We start from the raw sequence: 20250 nt of genomic DNA, 5'->3' as shown, positions 1-20250 counted from the left end.
CTCAATAGAGAATCTTTGGAGGAAGCTTAAACTCGGTGTTTCTCAGCGACAGGCCAGAAACCTGACTGATCTAGAGAAGATATGTGTGGAGGAGTGGGCCAAAATCCCTCCTGCAGTGTGTGCAAACCTGGTGAAAAACTACAGGAAACGTTTGACCTCTGTAATTGCAAACAAAGGCTACTGTACCAAATATTAACATTGACTTTCTCAGGTGTTCAAATACTTATTTGCAGCTGTATCATACAAATAAATAGTAAAAAAATCATACATTGTGATTTCTGGATATTTTTTATTTTTTTTAGATTATGTCTCTCACAGTGGACATGCACCTACGATGACAATTTCAGACCCCTCCATGATTTCTAAGTGGGAGAACTTGCAAAATAGCAGGGTGTTTAAAAAGTTATTTAAACAAATATTTTTTATCTACAGCTTGATATCGACATAGTGTAATATTTCATAATTTAGATGTTTTATTGCATGTTATGACTTTTCTATTTAATATTTTTTATGGATCCTTTCCTTTTTAGCTGACTTTAGCTGATTTTAAAAATCTGACCTTTCCCAAAGAGAAACTTGTGCATGTTTTAGCTTGCTGCTCCATGTCTAACATTCAGATGCTGAGAATGTGAGCCAAGAAGCCATGATGAAGCAAATGGTACAAATGTATTTATTGGTGCCACAATTGAATGTACCAGCTTGGGTACACTAAAGGTTCTTCAGTTGTCTTTCTTACAGATTTCACTCTGCAGTGGTGGACGAAATATACAAAGCATGGAAAAGTAGAAATACAGTAGTATCTTCAGTAAAAAAATATGACTCCAGTAAAGTAAAAGTGCTCCCTTTAAACGTTCACTTCAGTGAAAGTACAAACATTTTTGCTTTCAAATGAACTTAAGTATCCAAGTACTACGATTTATTATGGCCCTAATGACAATGACTTAATGACAATTTTTATCACAAGACTCTTGCTTAATGAACTCAGTTTATGTGAAAAAAATTTAATGTTACTCTTAGCACATGAATCTATTAATAAAATTATATTAATAAATCAAATACTGATTAATATCCAATAAATGATCATGAGCCCAAAACCTTTTTTTCAACAACTTCAAAATAATCATGCAAATAAGGACATAAGTGTTGTGGCAAGTTCAAGTCAGGAGTTTCTTCCATTATTTATTACTCTTAATATGTTCTGCTTGCTGTTGAACTGATGCTGAACTGTATGTTTGCGCTAAGTAGATACCAACAACCGACAATGGTGTTTCTAGCTTGAATTATGCCCTGGGTGAACCACGCCATGACACAGCATCTCCCCCATTGATTAGTTTCAGCTTTAAAAAGCTCCTCTCTGCTTCAGCTACCGTCACTGGATGAGTAAGACATTTTCTCAGAGCAGTCCACAAATTTGAAGACACCAAGAGCTTCATTTCATGTATAAATATCACCCTAAATGCATTTATTGCACAATTAAATTCACACGTCATTGTGCACAATTTATCAAATTCTTTTATCAAATCAAGAACCATAAAACTCCTTGGCAAACTGCACTGGAAATTCCCCCTCACTGAACTTAGTTTAGGACCTATTCAGTGTAATCAAAGAAAACCTTTATAACATCAACTCAATTAAAGATAATCAAATTAATGTGTTAGTTCAACTACAATCCAACTAGACTAGTTAGGTTTTAATTGTTTTGTTGCAAGCTACACACATAATTATAAACCATATTATATTATATTATATTATATATATTATAAATTATAATTTTATGCAAGCTAAAATAAATATTGTTGCTCTATGCGTAAAATCATAGCAGGCAACAGGCATAACCTTAGTGATATACAGTTATTAGCCTATTTCAATAAATCCATTAGCCTTTACTATCCTCATAATAAGATGAGTGATAGAGCTGCATACACACCTTTATCTTTTGCACGTTTTCACCGTAATTCTTTCCTCTTTTTTCTGTATTGGGCTCCTGCGGGTTTAGACCTTTTTTTACCATTCATAATTTTTATTTGGATTCAGATCTCCTTACTGGTGTTTTTTTTTTTAATGCTTTAAACAGAAAACATTAACAAATCAACCAAACAGAATCTATACAGGAAAATGATAACAATACTAATGACAATAATAACAACAATAATAACTTACATACAAAATTAAATAATATATACGTATACAAATACATATAAAATAATGAAATAAACAAACATGAAGTAAAATAAATCACAACCAACTACAGAGGTAAGACTTATACAGCTGTAAAGTTACAGATATATTCATTCATTCATTTTCTCCCACTTATCCGTAATTCGGGTCGCGGGGGCAGCAGTCTAAGCAGACCCCCGCCTTCAACCGCTGTCCAATCCTCACAGCACCGTCCCTTACGGTCCCTCATGCAGGTGGTGAGCCCACGGGAAGGCGGCCCCACGTCACAGACCTTGATATTTCCCTCGTAAGGGACCCCCGGAGCATAGAGGGTTAAGGGCCTTGCTCAAGGGTTACAGATATAATTATTGTCAAATTTCAGAAATCTGACACTTTTCTTGTTTTTAATCAATCTAAGAAAATCAATAAATACATATATTTCAATTAAGAAATGTGAAAAGGAAGGTTGCAATTTTCAAGACTTTTTGTTTATGAATAAGATTTCCCAAACAAAATGGAAATGTAACAATGTAATTCACTGATATATTAGTTTGACCTTTGTAAGATTAAATTATATTTTTTTAACTGAAAGGGACTGGAAGAATTAAGGTGATTACCTAAATGAAGATATAACCTTAGCATTGTTCTAGTCAGTTCTCCTACTTGAAACCACTAAAGCACCCAACCCCCACCTCTCCTTTCTAAGTGTATGAGTGAGGGAACTTGTGTGCACATTCCGGTCCCGATTAGGTTTACTGATCGTGACATGATATAATAATTGACTAGATTGTGCAAATAAGCGGCAAAAAAAAAAGATTGCCTTTTTTTATTTCTTTCTTTTTGCGTGGATGGCGAAGTTGCCCTTGTCGCCTAAATCCGCTACTGCCAAACGCCCATCAAAACAAGTTTAAAACAGCACGGGCTTTTCCCTGACAAGTTACGTTTTTATCCACTCATAAATAAAAAGGAACGACTTTTGTGATATTTAACTTTGAAATGTAGTGAAGTAACAAACAGGAATACTTCTTAAAAAACTGCTTAAGTACAGTAACGAATTACATTTACTTCATTAATGTCCACCAGGTCACATGACTGCACCTACAAATCTGCAGTGTGTACAAATGTTTCCCTAACAGAAAGTGTACCAGATAGAATTCTTTGCAGAGACTAATAACTCTCAATAATTATAATAATAATTAAAATTAATATAATTATTATTCAAGTACTCCTTTTACAAGATATAGTTTTATTGTTTGCTCTATTAATTGTGGCTTCATGGATACAGGAAATAGTTATGCGTGTGTTTCACATGCAAAAGGGCACATTTTGGTTAGTAGTAGCTTTCCTCATCCAGGAAGCCTGAGACCGTGAGAGAGAAGTGAAACATACTACATGCTTTCCGGCAGTGAAGACATGCTGAATGTTGCTGCATTACTACTGCAACAAAAATGATTGGTCAATAAGCAGCTTTTTTGGAAGCATTTTCATGTATGTGTATAGCATTCTTTATACATTTTTTTTTTTTAAAAATTTAATAATTTATGCTATAGTGCTGTTGACTTCTTGAATCTAATTAGTTAGATAGTCTTTTTATATTTTTTTAATAAATGCTGTAGAGCTGCTTGAGGTACTATGGAAACTTTGCCGACACTGTAACTATCCTGTCATGCTACATCCTTTTATATTGGCTAATTGTCTGATTAGCAAATACTTCCACTCAAAAAAGCTGACTAGAGAAGTAGAAACCTTTGCAAATACAAAGCTGGTGCAACTCTTACAGTCTCTCCGTATATGATTTATGTCTGAAAGAAGTACATTATAAAAATTACGAGGTTTACCTGTCTACCAAAGTGTATTGGAAATATTGAAACTCATTAATGAAGAAACCTAAAGTGTTGACATTTTGGCTTTATTTTTATTGCATGCAATTAGAGTGATTGCTGTAGGAATTACAGCAGTTTCTTCAGAATTGTATGGCGTTAGAGTCAGTTGTATGTTTTTGCATTTTACAGTAACAGTGGATTACATATTGTGACAATCCTACTGTACTTACTCTCGTGAAATCTTCCCTTGATTGTTGACTCTGACATAGAGATCTTATCTTCTAGAGGGGTTTATCGGCTTTTTGAGAATGTACAGAATGATTCATTTGGCTACACCCCTAATCCCTCTGATGGGGTTCATCTTAGTTTTTCATCCTGGACTGAGCGGTATCTAATAAAAGTTACCAATGTACACCTATCACTCCACACCTGCCCTTTATAATGCTGGTATTTTAACGATTTTAACGTTGGTGACCCCTGATCCAAAGCCAGTTTTTTTAAGTTGCCATTGCAATCCGTCGCTGTTATCTCTTAATATGAAGTCCAAGGGCCAGTTACCGCCAGCCAATCAGACCATTAAGAGCTGGGAGGCAACAGTTTGTTGAATATTCTGACTGGATGCTTCTATACCTTTGCCAGGGGTCATTTGAGATGCTGTTAATTTGCGTAGGAATCACTTGTTAATGAAAAGAACAATGGTGGTTAGACAGAGGCCAATGATCTTCTCAGCTGCCCTCACACTTGTTCTAGGGACATGCATTTTGAAACATACCATACTAGACATTTAACTAGAACAGCTCCATCATTCCTTGTCAAAAGTGGTAATGATAGAAGGGGGAATTTTAGCTATTCCACTCTCTGCAGAAAATGTGCAGTAGATGCTGCTGCTCTTTCTTGGCTAGACAGGTGGTGTCGAGATTTTAGAAAAGGACCTCTGAGAGCTGCATTTGTAGAAACTTGGATCTTTTCATTCCATCGACAATTGTATAATTGATGTGCAGTAGCGACTGGTCTATTCGTGTCCAATGGGTCCAAGTCAACAAACTTTTTGATCTTATCAACAAGACCAGACTGATGTCTCGATGCCTCCCTGTATGCTGACTCATAACTGTTGCTAATCTACAACTGTATTTTAGCTGTGGAAAATCTGATGATGTTAGTTGAATTGTACTTTGCTGCACAGTCATGAGTCAGCAGTAGTCAATGGACTGAGCACACAGCCCTAGGAAATGCCATTGTTTGCTTCGGTAATGCTAGAGGAGGTGCTGATCCTTACTGAATGGGGTCTTTTGGCCAGGAAGACCAGGATCCAGCTGCAGAGGGAGGTGGTCGAGACAGATTTTTTTCTGATTGTTGCTGACTGAGTGTGTTAAATGCTGAACAGAAGTTAATAACCGAAATCTTTTCATAATTATCCTTTTGGTCCTGGTAAGTCATAGACAGTTGGAAGGCAGTAGATATGGTTTCCTCTGTTTAGTGGTCAGACTAATAGGTTCATTTGAATGGTATCAGCATTTAAAAAAATATGGTTATTGATCAACACTTCATGATGATAAGTCTTAGTCTGATGAGCTGGTAGTCTCTGAGAGAGTTCACAGATGATTTCTTAGTGAAAAGGATGATGATGATTTTCTTGAAGCAAACAGGGACAAATGTTTCACATAGGGAGATTTTAAAGATATCTGTTACAATATCTGCAATTTGTGGCACTTTTTCCTATTTACTCAACCAGGTATATTGTCAGGACTGGCAGTTTTCCACTAGTTAATTCTGGACATAACTGAAATGCCAGCAATCTCAAATTTAAGTCACATCTATATTGCATATGTTGGTATAGATATTTTTCATTTATATTAAAGGGATTTTTAACTGAGGTGGAATTCAAGAACAGTATTGTAGTTATAGGTCTTGCTTAAGAGCACAATTTATGGGTCACTGACATTCCTGGAATTTGAATTTACAACTTTTTACTCACTGACCCTCAATGCCAGAACTTATTATTTGCTTTAAAGTAAAATAATTCAGCCAGATGGCAGCTGAGGGTGTAGAGTAGAAATTAGAACCCATAATGAAAAGAAATAAAAATCTGGCAGCACAGTTATTAGTGTCTGGACTCTGAGACTCATAAACTAAAAGAGGCTAAGTAAGAAAGATGGCATTGGGGCGAAGTCGAAATGGGTGTGTTACAGTGCACAGGGGCTTGCGTGAATAACTGTGGTTATTATATAACTGAGGTGAAAATTAATGAAGTACAAAAACTTTGTTACTGTAGTTAAGCAGATTTTTTCTGGTATGAAGACTTTACTTCACTATTCGTTTTTCGGGCAACTTTTTACTTTCACCCATTACATTTTTTAAACAAATATCTGTACTTTCTACTTCTTACATTTTCAAAATAGGCTCATTACTTTGGTTTTAATCTATTTGGTGAAATAATCAATATTTTTTCTTTTCACTGCGCCAATCTACCACTGGTGTATCATTTCCTGGCTGTTACACACCACAGACTAGTTTACGAAGCTAACAGAAAGGAAGACAGAAGGCAAGAAGTATGGGGTTAATGTGAATGAGACAGAGGGAGTCAGTGATGCAAACACGACTGAGAACAGAGACATTCTTGATTACCTGATCATCATCATTGCTCTGCTTGTGTTCTATATGGTGGTTGTTCATTCTGGAAACATTCATTAGATAACAACATTGTAATTTTTTTGTATTAATATGTAAATATGATATGAGGTCCAGTTACCAGCATGACAGTAGAACAGGTATTAGGGTTTTTTATTTTTATTTTTTTACTTAAGTACCTGAAAAACTGTATTCAGTACTTTAACTTTTACCAGAGTCTTTTGAAATGTGGGTATCTGCACTTCTACTTGAGTGAAGGATGTTTGTACTTTTGCCATCTTTGGTATTAAATTTAAAGCTGACTCAAATTACCTATGGGTGGGTGTAATTTCATTTACTGATAATAGATAAAAAAGACCTTCATTAAATAATCGAATGTGTCATAATATTATAATTGTAGTGATTGTAGACTGTGGTATGACTCGGATGTGACATCTGTTGAGTTCATCCATACATATGTATATAAAAAACAGCATCATCAGAGAAATTAGAAAAAAATGTGTATAAAATTATTTGGACAACAGGGTTTACATTTTCCTGTTTCTCAGGGTAAGAAGTCATTTCAGTTTCAGTTTTAGCTTTGTTTAAGTAAACATTTACATATATGGAATTCATTGCAATACAATAAAATAATATAAAGTGTAAATACAAGGTCAGAGGTTGAGCTACAGGTTTAACTCATGTTTTCTTATAGTTTTATTACATTAATAATCATTATTATCATTCATTTAACAAAATACCACAGGTAAAATAAAAATATAGAGAATGGACTTCAGTTTGGAAAAACAATAAATAACTATCCCACCAAATTACCTAATCTTTTTGGGGGCTAACCGAGCGCTCTCATGATCCTAATACATTTGTAAATTTGTGTTTTATTAAAAGAAAATTCACTTAGAGGGTAATCAGGTTAAGCTTGTCGATTAAAGTTTTAGAGACTCTCTTAGTCTCAATTATATGACATATATATATATATATATATATATATATATATATATATATATATATATATATATATATATATATATATATATATATATACACACACTACACTCAATTTGGGTAAGTGGCAAACATTGAGTAATCAATATTTTCCCAATTACATCTAAACTATTCTTAATGAAATTAAATTTTGCACACATTTAGCAGTTTGAATTAAACTGTTCTCTATTTTATTTTTATTTTTAGAGGATTTAAAGCACAGTTTGATATGCAACCAAAATGTAATTGAAATACATGTACATATATCATGGTCAGACATATGGTCACAAACATTTGTCTATATAGTGCATTCATTAAAGTTTAATTAGAAGCACATGAATTTGATTTGCTCTATCTAAGTACTTCAGTTCATTTACCTTTTGATTTATTTTGTGCCCGATTTTGTAGTTTGAAATTGTTAAGTCAAATTAAACACTGTTCAGGCCAGTATGGTACATGTGTGTTACAGCTTGATATTGTAGCCTGTCCAGTGTTCTGAGACTATATGTCTGTGGAACTTGCTGCATAGCTACAATAAAACATATATATACACACCTGATCATAGTATTTGTAAGATTTTAAAACCTCCCATTCCACATTAACTGATTACTATTCTGCCAGTAAAAACTGTAGCTGAAAATTCTGCTTAGCAGATCAAAAAAACTAAGAATTTGAAAATTAATTAAATCATCACAGTTGGTTAGATATGTTGCTGTTGCCTATGTTTTACTGTAGCAAAACACAGACGAAAAATAACCATGAGTCTATAACATGTTTAAACACTACTAGCTACTGTGCTACTAGGCAGATTTCCAACTTTCATTCCTTAAGTATGTTTCTAATACCTTTAAATATGAATGTAGTAAATGTTAAACAGTTCATTTAAGGTACAGGCTTGGATTTTAAGGACCTCTGATGTACCCAAGTACATTTGATATGCTTTTAAGGTTAACACAGTTAACAATGAAGGTCCATAAGGCCCTGCAACAAGGAAAGGTACTTTCAGAGAGTGAAATGACGAGTTTTAGTTGGCGTATGTAACTTTCTTCATTCAGGAAATTTGAGTTTATGAGAGAGAAGTGAAACATGCTGATCTATGATAATTCTGAAATGTTTTCTAATGAAGTGCAAACAGTATTTACACACAATTACTAGTTCACGTACACAACATTTGCAATTTTCACAGTGTACTCCATTCCCACACAGTTTAAAGTAGCAATTGCAAAACTGAATCATTTACATTAATCTTTAGACCACAAATGTGAGAGAGAAATGAAATCCAAGCACATAGATGTGTTGAGTTCCACTAGCAGTCATGGGAATTAAACCCTTTAGTCATGGATTACCTTGACCACTGACAATACATTATTTAATGATTCATTTTATAATTTTTTTAATTTAATTTTAGATTTCTAATTTTATTACAATTAGTTTTAATGCAATGGTAGGCATAGTTTTTCATGAATGCGACTTAGAATTTTTTATTTTTTTTACGCTTACCAATAGTTTACATCTGGTGGCAAACCCTAAATTTACTCTGGTAAAGTCTTCAATTGATTGACCCAGAGACGTTAAATTTGACAGCTTTTTAGAAGCATTCAGTACAGAATGGTAGATTTGGGATAAATTTGAAATAAGGTTCACCCCCAATAAGGTGAAAGAAGGAGAAGATGAAAAACTTTATGATAAAAATTTCAGATAGACTTTGGAACATGTGCAAGAGGCTTTTAATCCATTTGTAAAGGTGCATAGTCACTGATGTATAAGTGCAGAAAAAAATAAAAAAAAAATCCTTTTTTTTTTTGGGAAAATTTTTAATAGTTCAACGTTCTACATCTTACAGTAAATATTATACAATTACAAACTTGGCATAATTCTGTCAATGAGATCACTAATTGATCTTTCCAAAAAATAAAAATAAACAACAAAAATTTTTTATATAAAAACCCATAAAAATAAAAAAAACAGATTTACACTTCATATCACAGGCCTGAAACAGGTCTCCTCACCTCATAAGAGCATTCAGTTCAGTTTTACAAGTGTGTGTAAAACCTGCTACAAAACAGAGAAGAGTATAATGTTCTAATGATCCAAGCGTTCTTGTACTTTGTGTTTATTTGGAAGACGCTGACTTTCCTCTTCAGTATCCGATTTTAAGAGCAAGCAAAACACAGCAGACTAGGTGTATTCTTATATTCAGTTGGAATAAATATAAAGCATGTTAAATCATCATAGAGGCATTGAAATATAGTAGTTTTGGGGAGGTCTTTGTTCTCCTAAAATTTTTTTATTTTTAGGAAAGCGGACAAATGCGTTTCCTTGGTTGGAAATAATAATAATAAAAAATTAATAATACAGAGCATCAGTAGGTGTCTTTTCCAGTCAAGGATGCAAGCCTATGATACTCTGAGTGAAAGTAAAACATGAAACAATAATACTATAAATCAATTTAATGCCCAAGCTGCAACCATAAAGTATTGAATTTGACAATTTCAGTATAGCACAAGAGCCATTAAAGAAGGATCGGATAATTCAACAGCACCACAATTTTACTTGAAGCAGGCCGTTATAAAGACAGAAAAAGCGATGGGTTAAACAAGTGGAAGAGACCTGTTTAAAGACCTGTGCTCTGAAATTTCCCTCACACGGTTACGCACCACACTCCTGATCATTTTTTCTTAAGAATAAAAGTAACATCAATCATTAATAAAAACTTAAATAACACTTAGGGTCGAAAGCGCAGTAATTACAGGTAAGTGTGGACTCATTTACTTTTAAATCTAACCAACTTTTGTTAGTGTAAAAATATCAACAAAAACACTTCTAAAATCCTACATTTTCGAGTTATGAGGTTCCGACTTCCGTCTCAGAAGCAACCTCAACCAGTGAACTGATTAATAACTTTAAAATTGCATTGATTGCATTAAGTCTTGCATTACAGATCTGATTTGTCCTAGTTTAAACCAATATCTTCCTGCCTGCCATAATACTGTTATTAAGATAGATGGACATTTGGACATTTATATTGAAAAGGAGAAAGTGACAGAAAGAAAAACCAAGCTCTGTTTAAATATTTACAGTGCCCTCCAGACATACTAGGTTTTAATAGTTTAATGATAATTAATATTACAGATTAAATATCTATGTGACAAATAATAGGAGAAAGTATGTATTGTGGCTCTATCAAAATAACACCATAAAACCCTCAATTAATGTTTTTAAATAAATGCAAACGTTATTTTTAATGGGGGAAAAAACCCTGACCACTAGATCTCTTATCTCGCCAACTTTATTGGCTTTATTTAACTATATCTTATATGTTGGGGTGCCAGTAATTTTGTCATTTTGCATCACTAATTAATGTTGTGTTAAAATGGTAAAGGATTGAAACTCCTTCGCTGATAAGGAGATGATTTTGTGTTGCACCACTCTGCGGCGCCAAAAATCCTGGAGGGCACTGTATACATGAAGTACCAGGACACCATGTAGAATGCTAGTAATTTGGTTTAGAAAAGAATAGCATTCAAATTAACAAGTAAAAAAAAGTTATTTTCCCTATACCTCACCAATACTTAAATAATATGCAAACTAAATACCTCTTGTTTATTTACCATCTTAACCTCTCAGTTAGTCATGATAGCATTAGCATCTGCCTGTAGTCTATCCCGTATCTTAGCAAGGCAAGTTCAGCGCCTGTTTGTAATATCACATCAGCATGAACAAACAACTTGACTACTAGAAACAGAAACCCTGCTTGCCTGATATTCAGCTATACTTCCTACAAATCGAGAAATGGATTTTATATGCTGTAATTAGGTATCATTGTCGTTTTTCCTGTCTGTGGTGGCGAACGGGTTTCATGTCATTTACGGATGTGATACAGAGAAATAATCAACTGTAATGAAACACAAAGTTTTCATTTTTTAGACCACTCTGACATTTGTGGAAAAGAGAAAATCTCACTGGATGAAAAAACATCAACCAAATTGGCAATGTTTGTAATATGCTCCCTTACATAAGTGTTTACTTTCAACTAGGGCCGAATGGGACAATAAACCCAAAGTCTAAAGTCAAAATTACAGTGGAATGGTTCAAAATTAAGAACCTGAATGTGTTAAACCAAAGTCAAAGAATTTGGTGGGAGACTTCACTAATGGTAACCCATCCAATCTGACCAAGTAAGGTTTCCCACCACAGCTCTGAATCTGAAGACTAGTTTTGCAGTGGGCATTTGGTTTATTTATCAGTATATTAGATTAATAGTTATAATTAGATATTTGTAATGAGAATGTTTTAAATGTTACGGCAGTGAGGACTGTCTATTAGTTATATAATAAACCCCACAGTTTCATTTTCATAGCATTTTAATCATTACAGCTGTGACAGATTTATATCGTAAGTAAAAACAGGAAATGATCATGTGGTATATGTTTTCTTTTCCTCCACAAATTAGTGGTGTAAAAGATGAAAAAAATGCAGTCTCTACAGAATTCCAGAACCAGGACCTTGGACCGGAAAGTAAGGTATAGTTTATGAACAGTGTGTTTATTTACACATCCCAGAAAACATCTTGTTTTATTTGCAACCAGAGGTGTTTTTACTAAGTATTGACCCACGGCATGAATAATCATGCAACCAACAAATAACTGCATTTTTGTTAAATTACCTTTTGTGATACATATTGCCTACATCATAAACATCTCAATTATGTCCATTTTCAATTCTAGGTTTTAATACTACAATACATGATAAAATGCAACAGGGGTAAATACTTATGCAAGGCATTACTTCCTTCGCATATAAATGAAAGTAGAGACAGAAATGCTTATATGTGGGCATTCGAATTCTTGTCCACATCCTTCTATTTGCCATTTATTTATATCCGGCATTTGCTTGCTAGCACCCTCAGTCTGAAGCATTTGCCGAGTACTGACAATCGTTAACTTGCTTAGCATAGCCTCTATTATGGAATGTTTAAATGTGCTAACTTAATTTTTTTGTTTTTTTTTTATTTTACATTTTTGCCAGTGAATAGACTTAACATGGCAAATGTTGGTTGTTATAGGGATAATGTCCCCCCCCAAAAAATACAAAATAAAAAACACAATATGAAACACCAACACCAATTTTGTATTCTGACAATTTCTGACTTTAGAAGTTTTTGAAATGAAGGGGTTTTCTATGCTGCCGTACATATATGCAATTAAGTAATTAATTGCAAAAGTAAATGAATTGTAAAAGTTATTTATCCTCTCACTCTCTCCTTTTTGATAAAGGAATATTTCTCCACGGCTCTGCTAAAACCGACCTCAAGAGCTCGAACCCGCCTGTGCCATTATGTTGCATAAAATTTCTGTGAAACTTCTCATTCAGATTAATATATTTAAAGTAGTGTTTGAGTAGCCTGAACGATAAATATGTTTACTGAGAATAATATCACCTCCATGACTAGGGATGTGCCGATGATAATAATAATATTAATAATAATTATAATAATAGGATAAACCACAATATTCAACACATGCCCTCGATGAGTTTCTATTGAAAGGTGGCTACTATGGTTGTGTATTCTCAACATGAAACTTGTTCCCAAATTGTCATGTCTGAGAGTGTATTTCTGTTCATAGGTGCTGACTCTGCGATCAAAATCAAGAAGTTAAACTATATTATCTCAAAGCTGCCCATATACTGCAAAGTTAGCTATCTATGTTAGTCAGCTAACTATAACCTAGCTTGCGCTCATCACAAGGCTGTTTGTTCGAGATTTTTCTTGGGAGAATTTTCTCCCAGGAAAGTCCTTAAGTTCTAAGGGAAAAAAAAGACATGCTAGTCAACGAGAAAGATACAGGAAATAGTTTTTGAATATATACAATGCTATGGTAATATTTGTATAGGCTGCCCTAAAAGATTCAAAAACAGAATATCGGCACATTCTTAATCAAGCCTAATGGGTACTGTAGTATATACTTGTCTTCCTTTAGTAGATCATTAAATAGTGTGTACCGTATATTTGATTATTATTTAACTATGTGACAATATGCTGATATTACTTCATAAATTAACTGATATGTACTGTAGTGCATTCGTAGATTACAAGGGAATAGGATTCATGATATTCTCTGTCTTGCAACACTGTTATACATCGAGGCAGTTTTTCTTATTGCATTTAACAAATACTTCTAAAATCTGTGCAGCAAAGCCTCATGACCGAAATGTTCAACAAGGACGAGGGGATTTCTCAACTGGCCACCTTAATGCCATTCTTTTATGCCCTACTTTTCCTTAGCCTATGTTCACACTAGAAAGTGACAAAGCGATCAGTCACAACTACAATTTAGAAAGGATTGCCTGTAAAACGGGAGTCCATATATGGCATGTGGTGTGTTCATGGGAAAATATGAATGACCCTGAGTGGGTGTGGCTTGAAGGCCATATGTTAAAAATGTGGGCATGACTGAGTGTTGCTGCTTACCTACAGTAATAATGAGGTGAATTTTTGACCTTAGCTATTGATCAAGGTAGAAAATAATCCTATTTTCTTTGCTCTCTTAAAAAAGTAAAACCTCAAAAACTAACAAAAAGCTTAACATTAGTGATAGGCAAACTGTATAACTCAGTGTTCTAGAGTCAGGTCTGTATGTCAATAGAGCTAAAGCAAATCCTAATCTAATTTAAAAGTAAATAAGCAGCACTATTTATTGTAGAGTGTCTGGAGCCATACTCTTTCATTTTGTTGGAAGTCAGAAATTGAGATGCACATATCTCGGAGGTTGTAAATTTAGTGTGACATCAAGTCCATTGAAAAAGATCTTTGAACTATAAAATGGTGGTCAATGGCAAAAATCAGAGCCCTTGATAGTCAGCTAGTCATTATTTTGACCATACATTTGAGATTCTATTAAAAAAGAACAAAAAAAAAAAAAAAAAACCCAAACAAAAAAAACTTATGTCTTTCCCAAATTAAACCTTTTCCAATGGCCTACAGCCAATACACAGAGACTGTATTCTCTGATTCTGGCACAACGACAATTAAAAAGGATTTTTTTTCCTGCAATATTGAATAGTCACAATATTGACATATTAACAATTTGTTAAACGAATACTGTTTAAAGCAACAGAAATAGGCTAATATTAAAATTTATTTGAAAAATAATAACACTGTAAAAAATAAAGAGTGCATGCAACAAACAAAAACTGGGGTAGTATTTTGTCACCTTGTAATGTCAATGCTGGGCTACTGCTTACTACCATCATCACCACTTCATTCCAAATGCAGAATAATGTATGATAAAAAACAACCCTGTGGTAAATGCAAAACATGAACAAACCAAAAACACAACCACAAATTCAAAAACATAGACATCAGATAAAAATGACAAGAGCAGATCATTATTGAACATCACAAGCTGGTTGCTGATTGGAACTGGTGCATGACCAGTGCAAAGGAAACAGAATTTTACTAGTTAGCCTAGAAAACACAATTTAATGGAAATATAGTGAGGAATAATAACTAAGCTTCAGTTAGTTTTTTTAAATATTATTTTTAAATGTTTTTTATTTTAGTTGCATACTCAATTTGTCATGATGCGAGTACACGATGCAAAATAAGTATGATGTGTGTGTGTGTAATATATACACACACATATACATACTTGCTGAGAAGAAATAGATGGGACAAATTTACAATTTTACAATTATTCACAGCTAAATGTATTACTAGTAACATATACACACACACACACACACACACATTATATATATATATATATATATATATATATATATATATATATATATATATATATATATATATATATATATATATGGAGACGGATGATCCGCTGTGGCAACCCCTAATTGGAGAAGCTGAATATATATATATATATATATATATATATATATATATATATATATATATATATATATATATAAATCACATTTGGTTTCACTATAAGAATCTTCTACACTTTCCTTTTGTTCCTGCCGACTGTCCTGCAGCAACGCTCATGTGGTGTTCAAAAAGGACCTTCCCTTAAGCTACTACTGAAGAGATGTTTAATTTCCTGCCATGTTTGCTTTTCCTCTTTTGCTTACTTAATGTGTTTCATACATACGATCTACCAAAATACAGAAATCATGAATATTAACCCATGACCCAGTCGGTCCCAAACGTCCTGTTTTGGCACGTATTTTTTGTAAGATGAAATCTGACCCCAATCCCTAAGCCTAAGTGCCTTTTTAAAATTTATTTTATTACATCACTTGCCTCCACTGACACTTTGTGTTGGCAGATGTTTCAGTGTGTATGTGCAACTGCAAGCCACTGCCAAAACGCATCTCTGCACATTACATGCATCTATAGAAATATAATATGCATGTCATAGTTTGGAAACTTATTCTATTTCCAGATGATCCAATAAATAAAGAAATCTGAGTCCTTCACTAAGTTAATAAGTGAGATTAGTGTAAGCGCTCGACATCCTAAATGAAGGTTTGAATGACGTAGAGCTGCTCTACGCACTGTTAAACTTCTTACAAATGTACCTATTAAACTGCTACAAGCTGGAAGACACCCTTGTTATCAATGCTAGAAGATGAAGTGAAGTAAAGTTGTGTAAAATCAAAAACCCGAAAAAAGCAGAAACCCGTCTCAGCCCCTCTGAAAAGGGAATCTGGAAAAAGAAATTACAAATCTACACAAATGTAAGGAAAACAAAAACAAAAACACCCTGCACTACTATCTAAACCTTATATTTGGCATGACAGACATGATGATGAGCATGGTGCAATGTACATTCCCACTCATTGGTGGAAATATGGAACAACAACAGGAAACAACAACAACAACAACATAAAAAAGCACATTGTTTCAAAGTCGTAATTGGTCAAAATCATTCTGGAGTTTCCGCAGGAGTTGACTTAATAATTAGCGAATTAAACTGAACTAAACAAAACAAAACAAAAAAAACAAATGCAACAAAATAGGTCAGGAATACCAAGACTAAAATACAAGAGGAAATTATTACGGGGGAAAAATTAAATATAATTAAAAACAAAAAAAATTAAAAGCAGCTTTTACAAAATAAGACATAAGAATGCATAAAGTGACCCTTTTTTCTTCTGTCCCGGCAGACGCGGCTGCTGATCACAGAGAGCCCGTGTAAAACTTGAGGATTTTGCATACGACATTTAACTCCAGATCTGGTGAAGAAAAAGAGAAACAGGCGTCAGAATCTGAATGCTGTGTTTTACGATTGTTTAACATCCAAGAATATCTCTAAAGTTATTAATCACCTACTACAAACAAGTCCACTTGCAGCATAAGAAAAGGTATTTGTAGTGTAGAAACAATCTTGGCAGAAATAGAGCTATGGAAATTATTTAAAATATACTCTATATACTGTACATACCTTATCGTTACAGTGGGGTCCAACAATTTGTGAACGGTAGCAAAAATCCTGCATTCTTTACTAATTAAAATTATTTCTTTCCCTATTACAAATTATATCATCAGCCAAAACCTTATTAGAGCCTTAGAAATATTTACATACAGTGTTAGCTTCTCCAAAAATGCAGATGAAATATTTTGCCATGCGTCTTGTAAAACTTGCCAAGATATTAAATAAGGTTTATTTTTTCTTTTTGACCTTGTGAACCAGTTCATCCCAGAGCAGTTCAAAAAGATTTCGGTGTGGTGACTGGCCAGGCCATACCATAATAAGATACCACTCCAGCTAACTGTTTGCTCTCTAAATAGCATGCATTTGGTCATTATCTTGTTATTCCAATTAACTACAGTCCAGTATAGTGTTGAATTATGGAATAGTAGCCATGTTGGTCCCCCTTTGGGAAACGCTGACTGCACCTGAGGTCTCCTCACCCAACATCGGTATCTGACTTGATTAATGCCCCTATGGTTGAATGAACACTAATCTTCACACCCCTGCATCGAAATCTAGTAGAATATTTGCCCAAAAGACTGGAGGTTATTGGGTTACTTCTGGAGGTGTCACAAAAGATCTCCAGGTATAAAGGGAATCAACACTTAAAAAAATAGCTTCTAAAAACATTCATACTTGGTAATGATGGTAATCAAGTAAAGGCTGTTTTGTAGCTAAAGTGTTAATTTTAAAGTATGAAAACACCTGGCTAGGTTTTAATAATGTGCATATTAGAACAGTCTCCATTCTCCTTTCCATTTAATTTTGGAACCACATTCATCCACAAGAGTGTTAGTAAAGATAGGCACTAATATCAAATGAGAGATTTTGTGTTCCAGTTTACCCCAAATGTGTTCAGTGGGGTTGAGGTCACAGCTTGGGCCATTTACGTTTTTCCACTTTTATCAGGTTTTAGTACCATTTATCAATAATCACTCATCCACTCATCTACAGTAACCCCGGGTCATGGAAAATCCAGGATTTATCTTGGGATCATTGGATGAGACCACTGGATGAGACCATCACAGAATTGCATGCAGATTGCAAAGCTAAATAAGTTGTCTGACTTGCCTACTTATTAAAAAATAAAAAATAAATAAAAATAAAAAAATCATAAACCTACACTTCAGTCTATGTGCACAAATATAAAAGTAACAATTCAACCACAAGGAAACCAACAGGGAAGCTTATGAGTTAAAACAATATTTAATAACGTAGCAAATGGAGAAAAGAACTTACATGATTGACAAGTGGGCTCTACCAATGAGGTGGCACATAGCTGTAGCCAGGCGTTCCTTGCGGACGATATGTTGGCACCGTAACTGGGTGTGGACCAATAGAAGTGTGCTGGGGTGTGGTCAAAAGTGTTCCTGTTTGAAGAATCACATGGCATTATTTTTAGTCTTTGTACAACTCAGCAGCAACATCTATCAAAGTATAAAGAAATAGGCACTGCTATCTGTAAAGATTATGATTAGAACAATAGAGGCAGAAATTAAAGTTGGCAATTTTTATACTTAGCCAACATGTAGCCAATTATTTTATCTATTAGTTAGCTACATCAAGCTATTATTATTATGGTTTGCTTAAAGATTTCTTATTTTTTGCAAGTTTGTCACACTTTAATGTTCCAGATTATCAAACTAATGTTTGTTAAATTAAAGTTTTTATTATTAAGGGAAAACAAAATCCAAAACTACATAGCCCTGTGTAAAAAAGTGTTTGCCCCCTAAAAATAATAACAGGTTGGGCCACCCTTAGCAGCAACAACTGCAATCAAAAGTGTTTGTTATAACTTGCAATAAGTCTGTTACAGCGCTGTACAGAATTGTTGTAATTCAGCCACATTGGAGGGTTTTTGAGCATGAACCGCCTTTTTTAAGGTCATGCCACAGCATCTCAATAGGATTCAGGTCAGGACTTTGACTAGGCCACTCCAAAGTCTTCATTTTGTTTTTCTTCAGCTATTCAGAGGTGGACTAGCTGGAAATTCCTGAAATACCTAAATAAGCACTTTCCAAGTTTGTAGAATTCGAGTTATATTTATATTAAGTTTGTAATCTTGCGTACCAGTGTAGATTTATTCAATACTAGAGCTTTAAAGCACTTTTGTACGCCGCTCTGGATAAGGGTGTCTGCTAAATGCCGCAAATGTAAATGTAAATGTGTGTGTTTTGGATCATTGTCCTGCTGCAGAACCCAAGTTCGCTTCAGCTTGAGGTCACGAACAGATGGCCGAACATTCTCCTTCAGGATTTTTTCATCCTTTAATTCATGGTTCCATTTATTACAGTAAGTCTTTCAGGTCCTGACCATCACACTACCACCACCATATTTTATATTTTTATATATTGGTATGATGTTCTTTTTCTGAAATGCGGTGTTACTTTTACGCCAGACGTAATGAGACACACACCTTCTAAGAAGTTAAACTTTTGTCTCGTCAGTCCACAAAGTATTTTCCCAAAGGTCTTGGGGATCATCAATATGTTTTCTGGCAAAACTGAGACAAGCCTTTATGTTCTTTTTGCTCAGCAGCGGTTTTCGTCTTGGAACTCTGCCATGCAGACCATTTTTGCCCAGTCTCATTCTTATGGTGAAGTCATGAACACTGACCTTAACTGAGGCAAGTACAGCCTGCAGTTCTTTGGATGTCTTTTGTGACCTCTTGGATAAGTCGTTGCTGTGCTCTTGGGGTAATTTTGGTCGGCCGGTCACTCTTGGGAAGGTTCTCCACTGTTCCATGTTTTTGCCATTTGTGAATCATTACTCTGTGGTTCGCTGGAGTCCCAAAGCTTTAGAAATGGCTTTATAACCTTTTCCAGACTGATAGATCTCAATTACTTTCTTTCTCACTTGTTTCTGAATTTCTTTGGATCTCAGCATGATGTCTAGCTTTTGAGGAACTTTTGGTCTACTTCACTTTGTCAGGCAGGTCTTATTTAAAGATTTCTTGATTGCGAACAGGTGTGGCAGTAATCAGGCCTGGGTGTGGCTAGAGAAATTTAACTCAGGTGTAATAAACCACAGTTTTAACAGGGGGGCAAACACTTTTTCACACAGGGCCATGTAGTTTTCTCTCAATAATAAAAACCTTCATTTAAAAACTGGACGTTGTGTTCACTTGTGTTATATTTTACTAATATTTAAATTAGTTTAATGATCTAAAATATTAAAGTGTGACAAACATGCAAAAAAAAATTGAAAGCAAACACTTTTTC

General features: G+C 34.3%; 1 protein-coding gene and 2 long non-coding RNA genes across 5 annotated transcripts in view; 2 read left to right on the top strand and 1 right to left on the bottom strand.

Moving 5' to 3' along the window:
- Positions 1 to 20250, top strand: part of LOC310732588 — a 325505-nt gene that overhangs the window by 254020 nt on the left and 51235 nt on the right. The gene's annotated exons all lie outside the window — the stretch shown is intronic.
- Positions 9389 to 14887, top strand: LOC310732566. Its single transcript, XR_014535499.1, has 2 exons — positions 9389 to 10965; positions 10999 to 14887. It is a non-coding gene; the product is annotated as an uncharacterized lncRNA (long non-coding RNA).
- fam168a (family with sequence similarity 168 member A) overlaps positions 15496 to 20250 on the bottom strand; it is a 42651-nt gene continuing 37896 nt past the window's right edge. For all 3 annotated transcript variants that reach the window (XM_083553177.1, XM_083553178.1, XM_083553179.1), the window contains 2 exons: positions 18269 to 18399; positions 15496 to 16790 (listed from right to left, as the gene is read on the bottom strand). In XM_083553177.1, coding sequence (XP_083409303.1) covers positions 18287 to 18399 — 113 coding nt within the window. In that variant the 3' untranslated portion in view covers positions 15496 to 16790; positions 18269 to 18286. The remainder of the gene's footprint in view (positions 16791 to 18268; positions 18400 to 20250) is intronic.

This window comes from Silurus aristotelis (genome assembly GCF_946808225.1).
Source record: "Silurus aristotelis genome assembly, chromosome: 10".
Taxonomy (NCBI): Eukaryota; Metazoa; Chordata; class Actinopteri; order Siluriformes; family Siluridae; genus Silurus; species Silurus aristotelis.
The sequence above is the reverse complement of the archived record's forward strand: the minus strand, read 5'-3'. Positions and strand labels throughout refer to the sequence as shown.